We start from the raw sequence: 26,610 nt of genomic DNA on the forward strand, positions 1-26,610 counted from the left end.
TTTCTCATTATGTGACCAAAGTACGACAGCCTCAGTGTAGTCATTTTAGCTTCTGTCAGTTCAGGATTGATTTGATCTATAACCCACTGATTTGTTTTGTTTGGCAGTCCACGATATCCACAACCCTCTCTTCCAACACCACATTTCAAAAGAATCTATTTTCTTCCTATCAACTTTCTTCATTGTCCAGCTTTCACACCCATACATAGTAATAGGGAATCCTGTGGCATGAATTAACTTGATCCTGGTTGCCAGTGACACATCCTTATGTATCCAGTTGTAAAATATGTGGTAAAAGTCCAGATGGCAGAAATGGCTGTTAAAAGGGCATATATAGTGTTTGTCACTTCTTTAGCAAGTGTGGGTTGTAAATGGCTATGTGTTACACTCCAATCAGGGGGAAAGGCAGGAAGTGTAGAAAATATTGCCTTTTATTTCTTAAGAACATACCAAACATGAACTACTACACTGTTGGAACTAAAATCACTTCAGTACTGCAGTATACTGCCATCTCCTTTTCCAGGATGCCACGTGGTGCAGTCTTAAAGGGGCAGTAGCATAAACAAACATAAAGCTTACATCAACTATTACTCCCTTTTACATAGGCACCAGCCTTCTTTGTGCACAGTTGGGTGTAATGCATACCAATGCTATTTGACTTTCCAAATCTCACCTCCCTAACATCAGCATCCATTATAATAAGGTTAGTGGTGGAATAACAGACAGAAAGCAATAAACCAGGGTTGTACAGTGGCTCGCGATAGACGAGGAAGAAATTGGCTTAGTGACATGATTATATCTGGGCTTGGGCTTGTTATCCTGGAACTATTTAGCAGTTCAGGATTAAAGTTGTCCTTGTTGGTTCCCTTCTCTGTAATAGAGAAACCACAGCATGTGGAGTGGATGTTGAAGTCCCTGCATTCTAGGGACTTTCCCTTGGATTTTTCTCCTTAAAGGTTAAGCAAGTTATGTGACCTTTGTCTGAAAGTTCATGATTATGGAAATCATATAATGAGGAAATACTGCCAGCCTTACAATTCCTGTTCCTGTCTACAAAGGCCGAAAACGCACGGGCACTTACTCCGGTCTCCGCCCAGTCTCCTCCCATTTTATTTCCAGTCCCAACCAGGACCAAATTCTCGCAAACAAACGACACCTCAGATGCTGCTGGCTGAGCGTTGTCTCGACCCAAAATGAACCTGGCTTTGCGAATGAAGACCCCAACCGTTAACCCTGGCTCGCCTTAGATTAACAGGAGCCTATTCTTCCGGCGTCACAACGTCCCGCACGCCTCCAAACCCCTCCCTGCGCAACCTCACCCCCTTTTGTTTCCAAATTTTTTGAAAAGTGGGAGCGCAGGGCTGTCATTGGTCAGTGAGTCAGTGAGTCGGCCAATCAGCACCGGGAGCGTGCTTTGCTGAACGGCCAGGAAGTGCGTGTCTCCGGCGTTTTCTGTTTTGACGGGCAGATCAGCACGTTGACTCGCCACCGATCAAGAGAGGTTCTGCGCACCGCCCGGTTTGAACTGATCCTGGCTGGAACGGGGAGGACACTGGGGAGAAACCGGAGTAAGTGCCCGTGCGTTTTCGGCCATACTCTGCAAAGTCAGGGTTACATTTAGTGTATTTTTCCAGGGACATCCTTGATCCTGAAACAGTGTAGCCACTAATGTTCAGGACACTGTGAGATAATGCTGGGTTATGAACCAGATGCTTTATTTCTTTTCTATTTATAGACCTGGCAGCCCACTGGAAACTAAATTTCGAGGCATGTTTTTTCCATGAGCATTTCTGACTGCGTAGCACGAGGATGTTTTCTAGGATTTCTGTGTGTTGAATAAACTTCTATTTGATTATGTGAGTGAGCCAGAGATAACACAGCAGGCAGCTTTGGGAGACTGACTGGAACATTATTTCAGCATTTGATCCAGGGAAACACACCAAGTTATATGATACTGCGTACTGGACCAACTTCTGTTGGCAAGCTTCACTGAGTTCTTTATGCAGAAATGGGTGAAGGGAATTTCTGAGTTTCCTTTTTGACGCCTGAATTGTTTGTGTGTGGCACAAGCTAATAGTGCAGTTATAGGGTCAGGAACTCCTGTAAGAACATGGAACAGAGAGGCACATTTGCTTAATACAGGTCCATGTGAGCCTGGGAGGCGAGATGGCAGGTGCTCACATGCCATGGCAACAGTCCTAAAACAGAGTCTCTTCTATCCACCTCTGCTGATCCAGTGGCCCAAGTATTGTTTACAAAGAATGGTAGGTGCAGAGCTTATATTGCTTGTATAGAGATACGCGGATATATCTGTGATGCTGGAAACAATATTGTGTCAGGGTGTTGCAAACTCTGCCCCCCATAATCTAAAATCTGTACCCAGTTTCTATACCAGAAAAATACAACTTTTGATGTGTAAGTATTTGCCAGATGATGCTTTATTCTACTTCCAAAATTCAGATATTCAAACATTGGGAATGTTGTGTGGTCTAGATGCCAGGGAGAGGTTAGGGGCACCATTCAGCAAAAAGAAGCCATGGAGCAGAGGCCTTGCCCGTGAGCAGCTTTGCCGAGCATCACCATGGCTTTCGAGATTTCATTTTCTTGCTCAGGATGCTGAATTCCTTTTCACCTGTTGGATTTTAGATTTATATAACTATGTTTCTGTAGATGCGCATAATACATATAACCCTATTTGCTATGTCATGTTGTATTTAAATACTTGCAGATGCACTGGGGGCCCAAATGAAGGTGCAGGAGACTTCCCTACCATTGCAGGAAAACCGTTGCTTGTGGGCTGAATTTTTTAAGACAGCTGTCTGAGTGGCTCATTTCTACTTCCTTCTGTCACTAGGGAACACATATTCTTTCCTGTTTATTGCCTGCCTCAACTCCTCACCCCTTCCCTTGTTTAAAGCCAACAGCTCTCGCCCCTTTCTTGAACGTAGCCAACCTGGCAGTGCTAATCCGTGCTTTTGTAACTCCGTGATTAGACTTCTGTAATGTGCTCTGTATGAAGGGCACTGTCCTTAGTCTTATTTATTTATTTACGAAATGTATTTCCTACCTTTCTGCCCAAACAGGGCTACCGAGGCAGCTAACAATTAAAAGCATTACCAAACACATTGTAAAATCAGTTAAAACCATAAATAAAACATGTGTTTAAAAACCAGCAAATAAAACATAGGCAGAAAGGAAAGTTCATTGAGTTAAAGCCATTGCCAACCCCATGGCCCATAGTGGAGAAACATCAAACGACATCAAATTTCAAAAACTTAGTTTTATTCATATAACAATTATTAATGTAATAGTAACCATAACAAGCAAACACAGAATTAACAAATTTTGGAAAATTAGACTTTTTGAGATTTAGGGGTTTATTGGAAAGTATGCAGCCACAACTTGATTGGCAACAGCTGCCAAAGCCTTGGCGCCGCATCGGAACAGAGACAGTACGTAAGCCGACCCCAGTGCGACATAACGTACAAGCCTTCCCACAGCTGTCCCACTGTGGGAAACCCGGGATGGTGATTCAGGGTTAAGCACCTGGACACGTGCCACTAGGTATACCCTCGCCACTTGGGAAAGGCTGTTCGCCCTTTCCTCAGGGCCTGTCCTCCTTTAGCCTTACCCAAAACCCCTTATTGGGGTCCCCAAGACGGAAGAAAGGGGCATGCAAGCTGCTTTCCTCCAGTAAACTGTCAGCAGTCCCCATGCTATACCGCCCAAGTTGTGACAATTGAAAATATCTTGATGAAACTCTTCTTAGGAGGGAGGGTGGGGACCAAAACCAGGGACGAACTGACTGCTTGAGCGCGCAGCGCTCAATTTAAGCATCAGGAGAGGCCGGTGCGAAAACCACTCCCCTGGCCTCCGGAGCTTGCCCCTCCTTCCTTCCGGCCCGGGATCCCTCCTGATTGGCCCACTCCCCATCTTGGGAGGGGCCCATTGCTGTAGGAAGGCCCCACAGAACGAGGCACGCCATGCCGCTGCTGGCCGGCTCCCCTTGTCCCTGTGACCTGCCGGCCTTCCTCCCCCACCTCCGCTCCCGGTTCCGATCTTCCGGCCTGAGGTGGCGTCCTGCTGACCCGGCTCACCTGGTCCTGGCTGCCGGTTTCGTTTCTGCAGCCGGGGGCAGCAAGATAGGCTCCCTCTATCGGGAACCTTAATTTTTTTTTAAGTCTTCAGCAACCGGTGGAAGAAGGTGATGGAAGAGGACAGACAACTGTCCCTGGTGCCATGTCCAAGAAAGCCCTCTCTTGGGTTGCCACCCCTAAACTCAGAAGACGGGCACCAGAAATAGGGCCTCAGAAGATTATTGTAGTGCTTGGTTAGGTTTGTATGGGAGTAAGTGGTCCTTAAGATATGCTGGTCCCAAACCATATAGGGCTTGAAAGGTTAGCAACAGCACCTTGAATTGGGCCCAGAAACAAATTGAGAGCCAGTGTAGATGAGAGAAGACTGGAGTGATATGGTCCCTAGAGCCTATTCCAGTCAGTATCCTGGCTACAGCCTTCTGTACCAATTGAAGGTTTCCAAACACTTTGTAAAGGCAGCCCCTGCTAATCTATATGGTACCTGGGCATGTATCGCAGTGGCTACATCTCTTCTGCCCAGGAAAGGCTACATCTGGCTAACGAGTCAAAGCTGGCAAAAAGAACTTGAAGCCAAAGCCACCACCTGTATATCCAACAGGAGGCCTGGGTCTAGCAGTGCCCTCAAGCTACATACCTGGTCCTTAAAGGTGGTGCAACCCCATCCAGAACTGGTGACACTTTAAATCCCAAGTCAGTCCTACTGCTCACCAGTAGCACTTCCATCTTGACAGGATTAAGCTTTTAGGAGGCACTATGAGTCTGTTTGTTATTGCCTTCAATGGACTAAGAAGGATGTAACTGCTGAGGATGATACTGGTCATTTCTTGGAGCCAAAACGTCTTGTCTTATATTCCATGAAGTGCCATGTGTATTGCTGAAGCTAGATAAATATAGCAGAGGGTGGCATGTAGACTAGTATCTCAAACAGAGGTGATAAATTGATAATGTTGGCCGAGAGATGGAAGCATAGCACACTTTTATCAGTCAAGATAAGGAGCTGCAAATCAGTTATGTCAGTGTTTCCTTTGGGGAACAAAAAGATAAAAGCCCTTTTTTTTCCTCCTCAGAAGTGATCCTGATAGGGCTGGAACTGGAAATTAGTCTCAGACACAGAGCACTCTTTGGCAGGCTGACACTGAGCTCTCACTAAACAACCCTGGAAGTGAGGGCTGACGTGAGCTCAGGACCAGCACATACCTTGGCTGAGCCTTTCCTTCCCCTCCTTGTTTGTGGAGTACAGGGATTTTAGGTCTGTGTTAACTGCCTCCGTCAATCTGACCGTAAGGTTCAGTGCTAAAGGGGTGAACCAGTACAAGCTGGGCTGACTCAACAGTGCTAGCTGCCCCCCTGGGTGCTTATCACCACTGTGGTTAATTATGTCAGCTCCCATGCTGGGCTCTGATGATCACTGAATGGCTGCACTGAAGAGGTGTTTGCTGGTATATGTGCTTCCTCTCCTCCGCCTCAGTTCTATGAATTTATAATTTTCACAGAGGCGGAGGAGAGTAACACGAGAGCAACATGTATGTACCAAGGCACAGAAATCATCAAGGAGCACAAGATATTTGTATACAAGCCTCTAACAGACCGTCGTAGTGCGTTCCACGCCAGTCTTTGCAACCTAAAACTTCCTTCAAAGGAAGAGTGACGTTCCTAGAGCTCTGACACATGCGCAAGTACTGCAGAGTACACAGCAATACTGCCTGAGTCATAGCACAATTGCGGTCCTGCAGATGTTTTGATGCTGAACAATGTGGGTATTATAAGATGGGATTAGCACTAGTGGTAGGTCAGACCTGTTAGTCATGGAGGTAGGTGCTTTGAAACGGCTGCTCTTTTTCTCCTTCGGGAGCCTTGGCCGTGGCAAGTGCCATGCATCATGAATGGTAGAAGACATCTTGGTTATTAGAATGAAAACAAAAATGGAAAAGTGTTAATTTTTGCATTTTGCTATTTAAATTTGATTTTTAGATGTGCATTTTTAGTATCAAGGTGTGAACTCTTTTGTCTTATTGACACCTGATGGGTTTGATTTTGGCAAGAGTCAAAAATAAAAGGCTGTCATCTGTTCAGTACTAAATATCTGATATTGACTACCAAATGAAGTTATAAGTCAATAAGCAACAACTGTCAAAAACAATCAGAGGTCAAATATTCAGTTAATATTTGGTGCATAAAATGATTCTGTGATGATAAAAGTTCCATGCAGGGTCTGCAGCTTTTTATTTATTTGGAGATGTCCAGAGCAAACTTTTATTTTCCCCTCCCCTGGTATGTGGTAATTGGATTGTCATGTGTTTTTAAAATGCCAGTATTGTTTAATGTTTTTCTTCAGCACCACACTCAATGTTATGCAGTAAACAAATTATTCTGTTTGTGAAATTTGTTTTCACCACTTATATTGTGATATACATTTTCATCATTTGACATTCTATAATATCTACTGGACAAGGTTACAGAAATTTAGGTGCATGGTTGCCACTGGCCCCTAAATTATTGAGTCTGATACCTGGCACTGGGTTTGCTGAATAGGGTAGGAAGCAGGGTTTTCACTCAGTTCCGTGTACTGCTGTTGTAGGAACTGTCCATAGCTTCATTTTAGTCCTGACCTCATTCTGTTCCTAGCTCCCTGAGTTCCACTTCACTTTTCATGCAATTTGGCTTACAGCATGTCTTTGAGCATAATATCAAGATGTGCTGTCGCAAGTGTGGCTGGCACTTTAAGGTCATTTATGCATGGTCACTGTAACCTCCTTTATTCCCTGTTTCAGCCAGGATCTAACTTTTCGGTATGCACGATATCCCATCCCTTGGTAGCTTGACGCTGTTTCAACACAAAATCAACCTGGGTCCTCCCATTCCTCTGTTAATCCGACTTTTTCCTCTCCCCTGAGCTCAGCCCGGCTCAAATTTCCATGCAGATGGTAAGCAGGGGAAACACAGAAGATTTGCTTCTCTCACAGCCAATCACAAAACAGTGTATAAAGAGGTGGGGATTCAAGTGCTTCCTCGGAGCTCTTTCTGAGCAAAAGAGAGGCTTTTAAAAAACAAGGCTTGGCTCCCCCCCCCCTTCTTTCAGATTGCTCCGTTTTTTGTTTTTTGATCTTAAAATGCTTTTTTATGCGGCAGTTGGGTTTGGGAGGGAGGAAAACTTCTCTCACAGTGAGCACTGCGAAGTAAGCCAATTACAGAGCAGCATTTAAAGAGGCGGGACTTGATTTGAGCTTGGGAAACGGCCAGTGCATAGATTCCCAACAGAAAAGTGTGAGTCCAGCCAGCAACGAACCTCAGGTAAAACTCCCATGCATAAATGACCTAAGAGAAATAAGCTCTTCCATAGTCAGAGTAGACTGGAAAAGAAAAGGAGAGGGAGTTTGGAGCTAGGGTGAATGGCTGTGCAGTTTTGCTCAACAAAGTTATGTTAATAAAAGCAGTTCTTCATAAGCACCAGTATATCTGGTAACAATATGAAAAGCAATAGAAACTCAGCAAAAGACTAGAAAAGCAAACAAACTGATAAACATTGTCTAGTTTTGTGAAGCAGAAGTGAAGAGAGAAACTGTAACTTGTATTCATTCTAAGATGGCTACTCAAGGCCTGCTGATCTTCTCACAATTTGAAGAACATGCAGATGGTGTGGTAGGCATGGGAGGGAGCGCTACAAATTTATTTTTGGCTCTTGGTGTCGCTGATAATACTAGAAAGATAGCTTTGCATTTGCATTGTGCAGGAGACACAAGATATATTTGACATTCTTCTGGATACAGGGAATGGAGATGACTTCCAAATACCCTTATAATGTCTCACAACCTTAAAACAAACACTGTGCTTGAAGTACGTAGCTTTAGGCAAACAAATCAGCAAGCTATGGAAACAACAGATGAATGCCACATCCGGCTAAGGAATTAGCTACAAACAGTCCATTTCGAAACACCAATAAAGAGATAAAATCACAGAACATACAACATTGTAGTTCAAACCCACTGTCTACTACTGATAGAGTACTTCTGTGCCCGCCCTGAAGGATGCCCTGCCAGACAGAACTCCTCTTCTCTGCATACTGCTGAACAGGCCACTGGCAAACAACTGCCATTTTCTCAGCATATCAATAAATAGTGCACTAACCATCCAATTTCATTCCCTCTGTGCTACAGAAGGAAGACGTCTACGTGGTCTCTGCAGTGCCTCACTGGATTTTTCTTTTTTTTACATAGAATGCTTTTGTTACTGTGCTGAGGCTGAAGTAATTAACAAACAGAATTGCTTACAAGACAATTTCAGCCATATGGAAGCGAAGCAATGAACAGCCCCCAAAATAATTCTGACATCATAATCAAAGAGGCTGACAGACAGGGCTGTTCTCATGATGAACTAGTTTGATTACATGCAGAAGGCTAAGAGAACTTTCCAACGCCACATATTACAAGTGATTATTCTTAGACCCCCATTGAGGAATACCAGAAAGAAATAATGGGGGATTTTTCCCACATATGTACAGGAATAAATCTGATGTGCCTCAGGAACCTTGAACATGAACCCTCTATCTACCACCTCAAATACCCAAACTTGGCAACGCTGGATGTTCCATTGTTGTAGGCAGTAGCACAATCACAGTAGGAGTTTCTGGTTATATACACTATCCTCTGGCCTTGTGCCATCACAACCGCAGTTATTTACAACCCAGTACTGACTTCCTAAGGAAAACACAATCCACTGACCTTCTCCAAAAGAATACCATCTTCATTGGTATAGATATTGAGGCTCCATATAAAAGTGTCCCCCACAGAGATGGACTGCTACGGACATTACCCCTGAATACCATAGCATAACTTGTTACCAAGCGTTGCCATTTTGTCCTCACCTATAATCGCTTAAGGCTTGGGTTGCAAGGTGGGTGGTTTCGCCAATCCACAAGGCAGCTCCATAGTGGGGATTACACACATGCGTGGCTGCGTTGTGTGCAATCGCCCCAGCCCCAGCCCACGATGGAAAGGAGGGACCTGAAACCCTAGGCTTTTGACCTTACTGTTTACTGGTTCTTTTCTTCATACTCTCATTTGTGTGTGTGCGTGCACGCACATGCATATGCATGCCTAGTGAGGACTCCATGCATCTGACTGAGGGCGCTAGTCCACAAAATCTTATTCTAGGATAAGCACTAGTTAGTTTTTAAAATGCTACCAAAGTCTTTTTTTTTTTTTGCTGCAGCAGGCTCACGTAATCTACTTGTCTGCAACAGAACCTAAGACTAACTCTAAATCAGTTAGCAAAGATAGCTCCTGATATTTTGGTGATCACAGCTATACTCAGAAAAATGTAAAAGGAAAGAAGTGTAGTTTGAGTGGGAGGAATCATTTTGCTAAACCAAAGCAAAAGGAAGTAACAAGCCTCAGAACAATCAAGTATGTCAAGAATGAGGATTATGTTGTGGGCATTAAAATAAAAAATAGAGGTATATGTCACTGTGGGTGAGGGCCGTATACATGTGTGCGACGACTCGTCCCACTTCTCCCTCCCCTGCTTCCCACCGGATATTTGGGTAATTCTACCACCCAAACGTTTTTGACCTTTTCCTTGTTTACCAGCGGCTTGGGGCACTGGTTGGGCCCCTTGTGGGTACATGGGGTGTGGTCAGTCTTTTAGCTTCCATGCCGCTTTCTCCTATTTGCTATCCAGCCAAGCCAGGGGACTGTAGCTAATGCATGGAAGAAGTGGTCAGACGTGTAGGTGAGGCTCTTTGAATTCAGTCTGAGCTCGTAAAAGAGAAAGATCTTTATTCATTATAACACAACCTTACACTCTAGAGCTCAGGTATAGGGAAAATGTATCACAGCACTGAGGGACTATTTAAGAACTAAGAAAATAATAAAACTCACGAGGCTAGTCTACGCTTTATAGTCACTGATGTGACCTTGGCATCCACTCCTTGGGATGGAAATAAGTGTGCTGGAATATATGAAATAGTGCCTGGTCAGGGCAACTGCCACTCTGTCCCTCCCTTGTTCCTGGTCATGGCTTGAGCACTGCTAACCAGGTGTCCAGATCTTATAACCCTTCCTGCCCCAGCTGCATGGGTTTCTGTTTATCAGCTCCTGAGTTTGGGGGGGTGATGCCCCTCATAGGTCACTGACCTCTCTTTTTCCCAATCAACTTGGAGTGTTTCTCAGTCCTTTAATATCCCACTCAGTTCATCCAAATAGCCATCCAACTTGCCCCTTCTTGGCAGTTGGGCAAATGGGTATCTCCTTGCAGGAAACTCAGCTCCGCTTAGCTGGCAATTTAAGCAGTTCATTACTTCCTTCCCTGGGAAAGAGATTCTTCCTTGAGATTTGGGTTCCCTGGGTGTAATTCAAGGCATTTTACACTGCTTTGTCACAAAAGTATATGCAAAGGAAAATACGTGCAGTAAAACTACATTTGCTTGTTGATATAGAAGACAGCTATCGACCTTCTTGTTGAAGAGCCTAGGGAGGCCTGCAAGAGTCTCTAAGACCGTGGTCCTCACTCTGTTGCTCACAAAGATCTGCATTCACTGTCACCATCAACCAAAGAGCCACATAACTAATTTATACCCCGGCTGCACACAACCTCACCACATACACAATCCAATCATATTAAAAATAACTATTAGAATCATAGAATCATAGAGTTGGAAGGGACCACCAGGGCCATCAAGTCCAACCCCCTGCATAATGCAGGAAATTCACAACTACCTCCCCCCTTCACACCCCTAGTGACCAGAAGATGGCCAAGATGCCCTCCCTCTCATCATCTGCCTAAGGTCACAGAATCAGCATTGCTGACAGATGGCCATCTATTAATGTAACCAAATTAATTTCTGATGGAACAAAACTAAATTCTGCTCACTGAAACCAAAATAAGAAGAGCCAGAGATAGCATGTGAAACAGCCACATGTGGTATCACTGCTCTAGTATTTGAACACATAGCCACTGCATATGGATTGGAGTACAAAGTGGAAATCAACAGCAAACGTATGACTATGGTAACATCAGTGGTGCTGAAATTCACTTGCCATGGTAAGTGTGTCTTCTCCTACCCCCTGAGAATGATGAGCCCCCATTATTCTCCTGACCTGAGCACTAGGGACAAGGGTCAGGACCGTACCTGTAGTAGTCACTCTTGAGTGCAATGTATGTAAAGAATTTGGTGTGATGTCAGAGACAAACCATGTGCCTCCCTGAATCGTGGAAAGGGGCAGGGTTGTAGGAATCTCAGATTGTGGGCTGGCTACTTAAGACATCCAAAATATGTGGGCTCCTGGGTAAAATCTGAAAGGGTTCAAATGAGATGCTTCAGTGTAGATGAACAAATAACTGAGTAATCATCCAAAAGAAGTATTATAGCAACAAGAAATGACATGGCATTAGAACTCAGTGGTGTATATGTATTTTCCAAGGTGTACCTGAATGCAAGATATCACAGCCTGGATATAAATCCTAGGTGCAATTTAATCACAGTGGCCTGGATCCTATGAAGGAGTTCCATGTATCCTAGATAGCCTCTTACACAGAGCACACTTCCTTTTTACACTATTTATCATGCATGGCATCCAAGCCAATATACTCAATTTATATTGGCCTTAGGTGATATTAAATTTTGGCATACCATCATCAGTGGAGATATTCTAGGATGATCTCCATGGATTGTTGCTGGGAATCCCAGAACTGAAAAATGTTCACAATGACATAATTGTGCACAACAGATCTCAAGAAGAACAAGATTTGAGATTAAAAGTAATAGTTCAACTGCTAGCAGAGAAAAATGCTACTCTTGACAGAAATGCATGTACAACCAAGATTCTTGAGAATTATATAGATGTTCTCAGCAGCCCCAGAAAAAAAAGAACAGCAAAAGTTCCAACTTTGTCAGTGGGATTAGAAGCCTGCTGGGACTTATTGTCATTTTCAAGATTCATCCTCAAGTATCCCATACTCGAATTACTGGAACATTTAACCAAACTAAATAAAGAATGGGAGTGGGGCACTAAATGAGAGAGCTTTACTTAAGTGAAAGAGAACAAACACTAGGGGAAAGCTTCTTGCCTTCTTTCACAGAAGTCATGAAACTTAGATTGCTTCTTCCACACAATTCTCCATGAAGCTCTTGTTGCCATTGTGAATGCAGAGGCATTCGCAGGGACCACATGGTGTCTACATGACAGGGAAAAAAATAATGAGCTCTTTGGCTGCAGAAACAGTAGTAATCAAAACGTTCCACACACATGGATTTTGGCTAGAGTAAATTGGGCGGGAAGGTGAACAAGAAGTAATGAAGGTGAGAAGTGGAAAATGGTTTAAAGCGGGAAGGGATTTTAAAGGGACACTAGCCCAGAAATTGTTTAGTAGCACTTTCATCATTCTGAAGATGAATGGCTGGCCCTGCAATTGTGTTTAAAGTGCAAAAGAAAAATCACTACAAACCAGGCCTTTAAAAAAACCCAACACAGAAAATATGGGAGTATAGCAAATTGCCAGAGATATCATCTGAATTTCTAGTAAAAATGAAGTGAGCAAATAATGTCTATTCCAGACTAAACAGCTAGTGTGGAAGCATCTCTGGAGGAGTGTTTGTAAATAGCTCTCTTGTGATTTGCAACGTTGGTATGTTTCTGTGGGGAATTCCTGCTTACTGTACAACTGGACTCTAAACCTTTTTAGAAGATGCACACACCTAACAGTGTGGGGATATTCTTTAAAACACAGCAAACAGTAATTGCAAGAAAGCATCCTGTCTGTGTTGGGGTAAAAACACTTTTCATCTCCCCCCTCCCCCAAGACTTTAATGGTGTGTTAGGGAGTAAAATATCATTTCCCCCTCACGTTAATTATTCTTCCTTGGTATCTCTGCTGCTCTACTAGAAAGCTTGTGTGCGGCAGTTACTCAGATTATACATTTCTGAGCTTTGCACTATGGAGGCTTCCAGTACACACATTTCCCTTTCAGATTGTATATCTCAACAGCAATCAGGATTTTCATAATTTAGCCAGACAAGCAACCCCATAGGGCATTAGGGAGAACTGAGTGGAGTGAGAAAGACAATCAGAACACAAGTGGTTCTGTGCCGACCCTTCCTCTTAAGTGAGGGGGAAAGTGAGAGGAAAGGCCTAATAAAGACTGCAGAGAAGGCCTGGGAGACTCAGAGGTGTATATTGTGCAATGCCAAAAGAAGCGTTCAGAAATGGGACAAGCCGCTACAAAACAATTAAAATTGATGTGGGGTTTTTTGTTTGTTTTTGTTTTGCCAAGGAGCCTTCCACGACTGCTGTTGCAGCAGCCATTCTGAGTCTTGGAAAAAACTCATTGGGGGCCAAAAGTAATATACCTTGGACAAAGCAGAGAATACCTGATCAAAACCATGACAAACCAATCCCTTCAACAAGACTTGGAATTGTAGTGCCAGGAGAGGGAGGGGGGAAGCTGACCGGGGTGTGTAAAAGAACCACCACCAAATGAGAAAGGAGTTGGTTTGCTTTTATGCTTGATGTAAGGTACCGTTTAAAAACATTTCCAAAGCTGGCATCATTTGAGACTGTTAACATTGGCAAGTAATGTGAGATCTGACAGAAAAGGCTGTTTAAAAAGAATAGAGAATTGCCTTAAATATATACTTCAAAAAGCTGTAAGGGTTTGGCACTGAATGTATGTGTGTGTAAAGTGCCATCAAGTAGCAGCTGACTTATGGCGACCCCTTTTGGGGTTTTCATGGCAAGAGACTAACAGAGGTGGTTTGCCAGTGCCTTCCTCTGCACAGCAACCCTGGTATTCCTTGGTGGTCTCCCATCCAAATACTAACCAGGGCTGACCCTGCTTAGCTTTTGAGATCTGACGAGATCAGGCTAGCCTGGGCCATCCAGGTGCCTTGGCACTGAATGGAGTTGCATATTTTGTAAAAAAAAAATTTGTTTTTTAATTTAAAAAAGTATTTCTTTGCATTTTTAGAAAATGCCTTTTTGAGTTCATTGCCGCCCCTTCCCTCATGAAAATCTCTTCAGAAAAAACACAGGGGAAATGACAGTTGCCTTCATGCAAACTCTCAGATGGTGAATTGAGCTGAATACTGCACTCTGTGTTCATTGAGCTAAGCTCTACCATTGATTGCATGTGTGGCGTGAGAGGGAGATTGGCAGGGTTGGCTGTTGCCATGCTGGTCTGCGCACTTAGCTCCTGTGACTCTGTGTTACACCGAATCATGGTGACTGGTCACTCGCTCAAGGATTGTCTCCAGGCTATTAATATTCTACCTATGTCTAATGCCACAGTGGGATTGTGACAGACTGTGGAGTGGCCAGAACTGAAACTCAGAAATATGAATATGTCAGCAGAGCAAAGGGACAGTTTGTATAGAGCCCAGGTCAGATTTTGTCCTCTTAAGCATTTCAATAATATAAATATTTAATAACAGCGTTCTCATGTACCAGTCACTGCTGTTTTATACCACTACGATTTCTATGTAAAACTACTGCCATTCTGTATGCTGAGTTGCTATAACAATCAAGATTGTATATTAGGTTTAACTCTTGTACTGAATGAACTGTGTAAGTGTTAGGGTTGCCAGCTCTGGGCTAGGAAATACCTGGAGATTTTTGGGGCAGAGCCTGAGGGGGCAGGGCTTGGGGAGGGGAGGGGCTTCAATGCCATAGAGTCCAATTGCCAAAGAGGCCATTTTCTCCAGGGCAACTGATCTCTGTTACAAGAAGTTATTACAGTACTGTTTTGTCCAGGAGGCTTTTGTGACCCACAGCATCAACTTTTCCGTTCTCCGGGGCTTGTGGGGAAACGGGTAGGCTGGCAGGAACTGCATCTGCTAGTGACTTCCATTTGAGGTTTATTGGCTCCAATGTGGTGTCACTTGCTTCTCATCCTCACAGCTGGAATTTGGGAGACTGATTAAGAGTGATCCCTGGCACCTTGCTTGTAGGGCAGTAGATGAAAGGTTTAAATGCAAACGCCAGCATGCAAACTGTGCTCCCAGTCACATTCTTGTTGTTCGTTCTGTCTTGGGGAGCCCCAATATCAAGTTTTTTACTTGAGCTAGCACAACTCTGGGATTGGCCTAAGTGTTGCTGAGTAAGGCCTGATGGGTTTATCGCTTCAAGCCATATTTCAATGTATGCATGTAGCCTTGCAGAGGCCTTTCCGTTCAATCCATTAAAGGGAACATTTAGATGTATTGTTGGAATGTTGTCAGAAAATTGCTCTTAAGAAGCATGAATTATGCTGATGCATCAGAAACCATCATGTTAAGTCGCACCCTGCAGCTTGTCAAATCCTTTGACGTGAACTGTTTCAAAGTTGCAAGTACGCACCTTGGAAATGATTAATACATTGAGAATAAGACAGAAGTTATACGGGGGTATCAGTACTGGACTATTGAGTTACTTTCCCCCTGAGTATCTTTCCTGAAGTGCCTGTGAGCTACAAATTAGAATTGTAATGCATTTTGTCCATATTTGAAAGAGGTAAACCATAACCTTATCTTCTGGCATGACATGAGGGAAGCCCATTGGCTCTTAGGGTTGGGGGGAGTGTCTCAGTGACAGAGCATCTCCTTTGCATGCAGAAGGTCTCAGGCTCAGTCACTGGCCCCTGTAGATTAAAGGATCAGGTAGTCAGTGATGGGAAAAACCTGCACCTGAGAGCTTGTAAGGCAGCTGCAAGTCAGAATAGACAATACCAGTGTTCATGGACTTGAGACAGCATGGTGTAGTAGTTAAGAGCAGTGGTTTGGAGTGGTGGAGAACCGGGTTTGATTCCCCACTCCTCCACATGAGCAGTAGATTCTAATCTGGTGAACCGGGTTGGTTTCCCCACTCCTCCACATGAAGCCAACTGGGTGACCTTGGGATAGTCACAGTTCTCTTAGAGCTCTCTCAGCCCTACCTACCTCACAGGATGTCTGTTGTGGGGAGAGGAAGGGAAGGTGATTGTAAGCCAGTTTGATTCTTCCTTAAGTGGTAGTTAATGTTGGCATGTAAAAACCAACTCTTCTTCTTCTAATGGTCTGATTTGGTATAAAGGCAGCATCATGTATTCATGTGACAAGTATGGTGTGCTGAAGAATTGTTATTTGGTTTGGACATTTAGGATGGCATATGTTGCATGTGATGCTTGAAGATGAAGCTTGAATCAGCAACGTATAAACACTGTCCAGTCATCTTTACAAAGTTCAGTACTAAATCGTACCCTGATAGGGGTGAAAAATGCACAGTTTCGGCAAGCAGTCAATTAATGATACAGCATTGCAAGGAAATGAACAGAGAGGCCATTTCCCTCTGTGGTTGTTCGTAAGAGAAGGCGACCTGAAGAGTAGCCACTAGATCTAACATAGAGCAGGGAGAAACAATGCCACTAACACAGTTCCTCTGAAGAGGTCTGGTACGTTCCAGGACTCTCAAAATTAAGCATACCTAGAGCTTGTATGCATCAATAAGAAGGATTTCCTCACCAAAGGAACTGCTTCTTTCAGTGTAGCTCTATTGCTGGTGAACACTTGATGCTGTGTCTGTGTGTGTATAGTACCGTCAAGTCGCAGCCGACTTATGGCAACCCCTTTTGGGGTTTTCATGGCAAGAGACTAACAGAGGTGGTTTGCCAGTGTCTTCCTCTGCACAGCAACTCTGGTATTCTTTGGTGGTCTCCCATCCAAATACTAACCAGGGCTGACGATGCTGTGTCTAGCCATAATAATATAATTGCTTGTCACTTGTCCAAAGAGAGACTGGATGTTTTAAGATACAAAGTCTTCCTCTTCCCTTGAGGTTCCATCGCCAAAGGACTAGTTTTAAAGACATGGAGAGGTTCCCTTCTTCCGAAAACCCAACCAATGTGGTGCAGTAGATCAAGTGTTGGGTTTGGAAGGCCATGACTCAAATGACTATTCAGCTTTGGAGACTTGTTCAAGTCTGTTTCTTAGCTTTGGCCAGGAATCTCCATGCACAAAAATAGAGAAGAATAGAAATACTCCCCGCCCCCGACACACACACACACACACACACACATTCACAGAAGCAGCTGGTTATGCTTTTATTTTCATTTTCGTTTTTGACAGAGTAAAAGCAATCTGTGTCCTCTGGAAAAGTGGTTGCAAAGACAAATGAGAAGTATGGCAAAGCAATATTTAACAGCGAAAAACCACTAGCAAATTAAAGAGTTTAAATGCCCCCTCTGGATCTTTGGAAATGTGCATTAGGAAGCCGGGAGTTGGCTAGGGTAATCTCCCTCCAGTAAGCTCTTTTTCCTTGACCAAACTGGATGTGATGGCAGCAAACTTGTGTTTCTTTGCACAAGTCTCTCCTGATCATGTAATATAAAATGTGTTGGAGAGGAGCTCTGACCCCTTCTTTATCCTGTGTCTTACTGCCCCTTACCCTTCAGTTCACATTTCTCCCTTCCCTAGCCCATTTCCTTATCGGAGCTAGGAAAGGAGAAAAAAAATTCCAGAACCTTCTTTTGGGAAGTAATGCAGGAAAAGGAAAAGTTTGGCATCCTTCTCCTGTACTGTTTAGGTAAGATAACCTCTGTGCACATTTTATATATGAATGTAAATGATGACCCTGTCCAGCCTAAAACAAAAGCCACCTTTTATTAAATTGGCTTGGAGGATATTGTTTTCACTTGTTGACCTAATAAGGGGGAAATTGAAGCCCCTGACTTGCAGTAATTTGGAGAGGTGTCATCATACCCCTCTTCACACTCTTACAGCTCATTCCTGAGCTTGGGGGCTGAATGGGCTTCGGAGGTGCCGTGACCCCTACATTGGCATCTGTGTCACTTACACCATGCAAACTGGCATGGACGCTGGTGTCGTACCACTTGCACAGGTCCCCCTGGACTGCCATGGCAGAGCAGCCTGTGGATGCTGGCTTGGCCTCCCGCCGGCATCCTGCCGGTGCAAGTTCTCGCACCAGCATCATGGAAGGCATTCCTGGGGGCGTTTGGTGGGCAGAGCTGCCGGTAGGCAGCTTCCTAACCCCTTTCAGCCCAGGAACTCCCCCTTTAGCAACAGCAGTGCTGCACCAGCATTTTGTTGGTGCAGCATCGCTGTTTTCAGTGGGGCTTCCCCCCTTTGTAATTTTTCTTTTTTTAAAACCCCTTTCCCCCACTGCTGCAGTGGCTAAACCTCTTCGGAGGTGCTGTGGCACCGCCACAGCCACGCTGTCCCCGGCCACTGCAGTTCTCAGGAATGAGCTGTTAGTCATGGCTAGTGGATGCTTCTATGGTTCAGCTTCCTTGGATGGGATGGAGGTTAACCCATGTGACATGAGGTCACTGTTGTCCCCATTTTACAGAAGAGGTTCTAAAACTGAGATGTAACAACATCTGCATTTGCAGTCTAGGGATGGTGTGATACAGTGTAGAGCTGCAAGGTCCTGGGTTCAGATGTCACTTGAACCATTGATTCTTTAGGTTGCCTTAGGCAAGTCATTCCTACTCATCTGTTCCCTGCATTGTGTGATAGCACTGACCCATCTCACAGAGTGATATGGATTATTGTCTGAGATAATGTTTGTGAAGACTTTAAAAAGTACTATGTAAATTCTAAAAAGGTGCCCCGTGGCGCAGAGTGTTAAGCTGCAGTACTGCAGTCAAAAGCTCTGCTCACGACCTGAGTTCGATCCTGACAGAAGTCAGTTTCAGGTAGCCGGCTCAAGGTTGACTCATCCTTCCATCCTTCCGAGGTCGGTCAAATGAGTACCCAGCTTGCTGGGGGTAAAGGGAAGATGACTGGGGAAGGCACTGGCAAACCACCCCGCAAAACAAAGTCTGCCTAGAAAACGTCGGGATGTGACGTCTCCCCATGGGTCAGGAATGACCCGGTGCTTGCACAGGGGACCTTTACCTTTTTAAATTCTAAATAGCGGCTCCTGGAACTAATGTTTCTGGAACAGATACAGAGCCGTACAAAAGGGGCGAAGACCCAAGTGTTTAAAAAATGTATTTAATTCACAGTGCCAAATATGGTATTTACAAAAATGTAAAACAGTATTGTTCAGGAGGGCATTTTTGTAAAGGAAATAGAGCAACAGCATAGTGTATTGGCCCAGTAAAATGCACTGTTTCTACTGCTGTAGTATCGTATTCTTCACTGTTTAACACATCATGTTTAATACTTGTGCTTTGTTTAGACAATAGTTCGGTTTCAATTATCTGTAATTCCTAGTCCTATTACTTTGCTTATTAGATGTTTCATCCTACTGATTACACTGATTTATGTTGTGTAATCCACAATGAGTCTGTGAGAAAGGCAAACTATAAATAACCCAAATAATTGAATAAATAAACTGGCTGACCCTAGCATGAAAAGTGATTCTTGTTTAGGATTCTCAGTCAATTTCCTTCAATAGGGCAGAGCTTGAAATCCAACTAGGATATTTATTCCTGTTCATTATAATATTTGCACCTGTCTTTTCAAACCACAGCAGCCCATTAACCACCCCAACTTCCGCAGGAAATTGCTTTGTTTGTGTACAGCTTTGACATTTACTCCATTGCCTGCTGAAACACTGCAGTTCCTCTCTGCTTTTCTCCTGAATTTGAGAAGAAAAAATAGTACCTATTCCTTGTAGCAAAAGTTTTCCTCCACAATTTTTTTTATTGATACTAATTTTGTTATAATGGGATAACACAGGAGATGAGAAACTGCTCTTGTCCCCTTTTACACTGCATAGAAGAAGAAGAGTTGGCTTTTATATGCTGACTTCCTCTACCACTTAAGGAAGAATCAAACCAGCTTACAATCACCTTCCCTTCCCCTCCCCACAACAGACACCCTGTGAGGTAGTTGGGGCTGAGAGTGTGTGACTAGCCCAAGATCACCCAGCTGGCTTCATGTGTAGGAGTGGGAAAACAAATCCAGTTCACCAGATTAGCCTCCGCTGCTCACGTGGAGGAGTGGGGAATCAAACCCGGTGCTCCAGATCCGACTCCAGACATACACATCACTGACGAGGCTTTGCAAACAAGGGGCTTAAAAATGGTTGTCTGGAAGCTTGAAAAAACTAGAAGACACATCACAAAATAGAATACAGATGAACACATCACCATGGGCTAATGTAGTTATGAATGTCCACCCCAGTTCAACTTTAGTCCTTAGTTCAAATTTACGCTAAGTGAGCATTACATCCTCTGCAAACAGGCCCTGTGTGTTCCTCTTGTGTTCCTCCCCCCCATACTAAAGCTCTTCTGTTTCTTTCCCCCACCCCCATATACTAAACCTCGTGGTTAGATTTGTTAACAGGCAGAATAGCGGTCATAAAGTCCCTCAGTTTGTATATATTCACAGCCAATTGCACTGAACCACTCTGGATTTACCGTCAGGCTAGCCGTTTGTGTCACGGTCAGTTGAGGCTCAGCACAAAAATCCATCTACCGAATATCTGCCGCCAAATGGGTGGATTCGACACAAATGCCATTTGTAGTAAAAATACTTCCACAGCAGCCATGCTTTCCTGTGCTGAAACAATGGGTTGATGCCCTCTTGTGGTAAAATAGAAAAGTAATTAGGATTCCAGCCAGGTGAGGTTCACTGTTTGCTAGCTCTTTGCTTTAGGCAAATATCATTTCAAGCTGCACTGTTTTGTTACATTTGAGGTCTGTGACTGAATCTTCCACTGGCTTGGGGTTCGTTTTGTTTTGTAAGCTGAAATGCAACAGTGGAGAGGCTTGTGTAGTGTAATAGCCCGAGTGTTGAGATAGGATCTGGGAGATCCAAGTTTGAATCCCTACTGTTTGATGGAAGCTCGCTGGGCGTCCTTGAGCCATCCACATACTCTCAGCCTGACCTACTTCACAGGCTTGTTGTGAAGATATAAGAAGGCCACATATGCTGCTGAGCACCATGGAACAAGGGCAGGATAGAAATACATGAGATTGGGGCTACAGATGTGTGTGTACATCTTCAGCCCCTTCCCCTTGGGCAGTTTTTCTTATCAAAATCATACATACAGACTCCACGCAAACAGCATCTGGGAGCATTTTTTTATTTTGTTTTATATATATAAATACCTGTGTGTGTATAAACAAAATACAAAGAAAGAATAAAAGGAAAAGGAAAATTAAAAACTCATAACTTGACAGCAGTTATATTTGCATCCATTACATCAGAAGACAAGATAAAAGTATAACAGACAATAATATTATAAGCAATGCACCATAAAGCAGCTGGGAGCATTTTGATCACCGAAAGAGTTAATGATGCCCCCTACTATTAGCAAATTCTCAAGCCTGCATTTCAGTTAAAACTAAAACAAAAGTTGGAAGATCCAATTACCAATCACCGTAATGTGCAGTTTGGCCCAAAATAGAAGCATCCTTTTACTAGCATCGGTCCTTTCCAGCAGCAGGCAGTTTTAACAGAGGCACAAATCGTATTTCACAAGTGGCTCTGAGTGACAGGCCAATTTTGGTTGGGATTTTAATAATTCTTTCCAGTGTTTTGCTGCTCTTGGATTTGTGTTTGCCTCACCCTGCAAAGGGCAGCTAATCTCCTGTTGATTTCCAAGGGGCAGATCATATGCCTCCCCTTTCCCCAACTTGGCACTCACTCATTGGAGTCATTGTGAATTGGGCACAAGCTGCGCCTAGAAGCATTTTCCTTTCTTGGCACTAGAAGTCCAGGTTTGCCTTGTAAACTGGCAAGAGTTGATTTAATGGCTGTCAAAAGACAACTGGGCTTTCCCAGCAAGCTTCCGTCCATTTCACGCCATGATCGTTTGGGTGGGAGGGAGCTTATTGGAAGCTGGGAGGCACTTTGAAGTGGCTGAATTCCGACCGATTGCTGTCAGTCCCATAATTCCAGAGGAGCAACAACGTTAATCTGTTGCAGCAAAAATAAACAGTTGTGGCACCTTAAAAGACTAATACGTTTTTATTGTCGCAGCAAAAATAAACAGTGGGGGCACCTTAAAAGACTTTATAAAAAAATGGAGATTAAAATAGTGTTAAAGGTAATAGATTTCCAAGTCATTCTGCCAAGTAATAAAAATGTGTAAATTAATTGCTACTTGTCATTTAGACTAACAAGACTAACAAGATTTCCAGGGCATAAGCTTTCAAGAGTCAAAGCTCCCACTGTCATTTGATGAAGGAGTTTTTACTAATACCTTTTTACTACTTATATCTGGAAATCTTGTTAGCCTTTAAAGTTCTACTGGATGCAAACCTTGCTCTTCTACTGCACACCAACACAGCTACACTCCTGAAACTTTGCTTCCTAGGTTACCATTATAGGAAGTCTGTGTTGACAGACATTTGAGAAGGAGCATTCTTTAGGAATGATTTGGAGTGTGGGTGGCTTGGGTGGTGCTCTAATGTGGTTGATTGTGCTTCAAAGTGTACCTGTTGTATCTGCTGCTGGCTGAGCAATGGAAAGTATAGTTGAGCAGAGATTATTGATCCATTTGGTCTGACATTAAAACAGGTGCAGTGTTTACCTGCCTTGCTAGAAGCCTTGACTTATCTCCCTGGTGATGCAAATATACTCATGGCTGCACTTTGATACTGGTCTTTTGTTTCCACTGCAATGGAACATGTGAGTCAGGCTGAGTGTGGAAGGATTGATGCTGAATGTAGGCAATGGACTTGTTTGAGTGTATGGCACCTACTCCTAAAAGCTTTCAGAGTGTATCTAGCTTCAGGCGATGTTCTTCTTTCTACCTTCACTTGGGCACTCTTTTTTTTAAGCAGGCCAGTGCCATGGAGAGGTTATTCCAGGCACCTCTAGTTCTTTTTACAGCAGCAGACAATTTTGTTTGACCCATACTGCATTGTGCTAGTATTTTTGCCAACATCATTTGAAAGAAGTTACATTGCACTGATAGAGTGGCATAAGGCACCTAACCAAGATATGTGGCTGAAATGTCAACTAGAGCAGAAGGTACTTGAGATCCAGGGCTATGTTGTGGCCAAATGGAAAATGTCTGAGGGCTAGACTGAGTGAAGGACTTTGACTTGCTAAAACCCAGACTTGGGGGAGATGCTATAAATTATAAATGGCTGTAAATTGTATGTATCCTGTATTTACGTAATCATGTATAATGAGCCAGTGTGGGGTAGTGGTCAGAGTGTCAAACTAGGATGTGTGAGACCCAGATTTTAATCCCCACTGCGCCATAGAGGTTTGCTGGGTGTCCTTGAGTAGTCACATACTTTCAGACTAACCTACTTCACAGGGTTGTTACGTGGACAAAATTTAAAACATGAACAATATTCACATTTAGCAGTATTTCTGGGTATGCACATTTCCCCCTACACCTGTGTATGGAAGCTGTTATGTGTGAAATAGCATTGGGATTTTACATACCTACAGCTTCTTGGTTTTACTCTTGAATTACATATGCAGGGCTTGTATCACTGTGCTGCCCTGTGTCTAGGTGAACCCAGATGAGCACGGCTACAGAGGAGCCTACAGCAGGAGTAAACCAGAGTGTTCAGCCCAGACACTCAGGCCACTGTCTTTTCCTCTGGCTGCTGTCCTTTCTCTCCCATGAGAGGAAGTGACTCACATTTACAAATGAGCAATGCGGTGGCTTCCCCCCCCCCCCACTTAATTTTAGCCACTAATCGCACAATTCACTAACTCTCATTGTAACTAGAAACGTAAGTGCTCTTGAGGAACAGTCAGGCGTGGTCTGAAACACAGGGGAAGGGGACTGCCTTCCCCTGTCTTCCCTAAATTACAAACTGAGAAAGTGTTTGTGAGGCGGTGCAGTGGGCAAGATCATCTTTACTGGATGCTATTTATGGCATCATTTGAAAAGAAGTCAGGTATCAAAAAGAATTCAGCTTCTGTTTTGCTGCCCATATGCAACTGAGTTCAATGCAAGTCACAATGCACAGCTTGAGCTTCAGTTCCTCCGTCTTTCACTTAATCCTTGAGGTATGATATACTTTCTAAGTTCAGTGCAAACTGTTTGCAATAAGGATTATACCTTCTTCGCCTTCTCCTAGGGCCAGCATGGTATTTGGCTCCTAATGTATGTGTGTAAAGTGTAAAGTCGCTGCCGACTTATGGTGACCCCGTAGGGTTTTTGAGGCGAGAGATGTTCCGAGGAAGTTTGCCATTTTGTGCCTCTGTGTAGCAACCCTAAACTTCCTTGGTGGTCTCCCATCCAAGTACTAACCAGTGCTGACCATACTTAGCTTCTGTGATCTTATGAGTTCAGGCTAGCCTGGACCATGCAGGTCAGAGTTGGCTGTTGGTAGGGAAAGATAAAGTAGAGGACTGAGACCTGGGAGCACATGTGCTGGTACTGCTGGCTTATGTACACATAAAGGAGAGATTGGTGAACAAAGCAAAATCACAGTTGTGTGTGAGATAGTGCTGCAAGCAGTGCCTTGTGCATTTTAGACTGTAAATCTCACCAGAAGCAGGTTTGAAGTTTATAAATTGACAAGTGGGAACCCGCAAGGACTTGCTGGCGGTATCTCATTCTCCTCCCACTATTTCCTCTTTCCTGAAAGTCCCCACAACCTCTCCCCCTTTCCTGCTCTCCTTAGGATTGCCAGCCCCAGCTGGGATCAGTTCTCCAGGGGAACTGGTCTCTGTCATCTGGAGATCAGTTGTAATTCCAGGTGATCTCCAGCCTCCACCTGGAGGTTGGCAACCCTAGTTCCCATGGATGTTGTGACATCTAAAGCAGGTGCTTTAATACGTTGCAGTTTGCTCTTTGCTAACAAACCAGGATTCACAACCACCATTTAATCTTTGCGTGAGCCCAAGGAGCTGGTTTAGCAAACAGACTGAGGTGGTGGGACATCTGAATGCTGACCAAATATTTGCCGAAGCTTTTATTCGAGATCTCTGCTTCTTCCCCAGAGAACTAGGGGCTGTCCTAGTTCAGCAAATGGTTCATCAACTGCAGGAAAGTTCTGGTGCTTTGTGTGGAGAAGGCCACAATCTCTCATTACACATGTTCTACTCTCACATATCTATTTTTTGAAACTCTCTTTCATAGGAGCAGGAAGATTCAGATCCGGAATATCCCCCCTCATCTACAGTGGGAGGTAAGTGAATAAATGGTTTTTTATTATTTTCTTCTATCTCCTTCCCCGATAACTGTATTTGTATACACACATACACACTAATATTATTTATGTATCAAACATTATCTATTAATTTCTTGTCCTACTGTGTCTCCACACTAACATTTTTTAGGTCATTTATTTATTTGTTTGTTTAAAATATTTCCGTGCTGCTGTTCCATCCAGTTAGGGCCCCCAAGTCACTGTAGCTAGTCTTCTCTAGCAATAAGACTATGGGAAGATGTGAGCGAAACTTTTGTTGATTGCCACTTTTTGCGTAGATTAGATGATATGTAGCTAAATATAAAACACTAGACTTGACACACATGCACACCAAAACACCTGAAGGAAGTTCAGTGCCCTCCGTCTTGCAAATAGTGAGACTTAGATGGCTTTTGTGGTTCCCAAGAAAGGCATAGTGGAAGCTTTAGCAAAGTGGCCATGCACACACCTCATTCTCCCTCAAGAGTTGAGAATTTAATCATCTGATCCAGTCTCAAGCCACTAGACCTTAATGAGGACTTTACACGTGCAGCTTTATTTCAGAGCTCACATTCTCCATCCCATACCTTTAAGCACTGCCAGCCACAGTGAATTTTGGAAAGATGCCTGAGTAGTCTTTTTGGAAACTAAACTATTTTTGTCTCTTTAAAGACTCTTATTCAATTTAACCACCTCCAGGCCACTGATGCCAAATTGTTTGTGGCTTCCTAAAGACACCTGGTTGGCCACTGTGTGAACAGACTGCTGGACTTGATGGACCTTGGTCTGATCCAGCAGGGCCTTTCTTCTGTTCTTATGTAACCTGGAAGTAAAATAAGCCATGGGACTTCACACACACACACACACACACACCAGATTTGAAGGAAATTTTGGGGGATTCGCATCTCATTGAACGGTCTGTCTCTGCCAAATTGCAGACAGATAAAAGGGATCCTAGTTTTACAGACAATTGAAAGCAAAACACATTTCTGGCTGTAATGTCTTTGTTTTCCATCTGATTTGGATGAAATTCTCAGGGATTGCATCTATCACTCCAGTGATTCTGCCTGCCACACTTTAGGCAGGTAGAAGAAAAGGTCCCAGTTTTTATAGACAGTTGAAATTCTTGCCTGCCAAGTGGGCAGAGATTTTTGCATCCTCAGAAGGTCAGGCGATAGTGCAGAGTGGATTTGGGGAGGCATCCAAAAAAGGATAGGCAGCATTGCATTTTGCATCCCAAGGTAGAGGGGCAGGCAGCAGAGCTGGCACTTGGATGCCCCAGGAAAGGCAGGCAACAATACATCACATGACAAGCAGGCAGCTTGTATTTGGCCCCCTAAGAAGGGCACTGAGTATGGCAGAGCAGTCCCAGAGGCTTGCATTGTTCAGACAGTGAGTGTGTGAGTACTTAGTGGAAAACAAACACAGGAATAATGATGTAAACTGTATATACTCAGTGACTGGATATTTGAATGCTCTGCAAGTAAT

General features: G+C 43.8%; 1 protein-coding gene across 2 annotated transcripts in view; it reads left to right on the plus strand.

The window, feature by feature from the left end:
- IGF2BP2 (insulin like growth factor 2 mRNA binding protein 2) overlaps positions 1-26,610 on the plus strand; it is a 74,016-nt gene that overhangs the window by 14,360 nt on the left and 33,046 nt on the right. For both annotated transcript variants that reach the window (XM_056849525.1, XM_056849526.1), the window contains exon 3: positions 25,074-25,122. In XM_056849525.1, coding sequence (XP_056705503.1) covers positions 25,074-25,122 — 49 coding nt within the window. The remainder of the gene's footprint in view (positions 1-25,073; positions 25,123-26,610) is intronic.

Source organism: Euleptes europaea, chromosome 5 (genome assembly GCF_029931775.1).
Source record: "Euleptes europaea isolate rEulEur1 chromosome 5, rEulEur1.hap1, whole genome shotgun sequence".
Taxonomy (NCBI): domain Eukaryota; kingdom Metazoa; phylum Chordata; class Lepidosauria; order Squamata; family Sphaerodactylidae; genus Euleptes; species Euleptes europaea.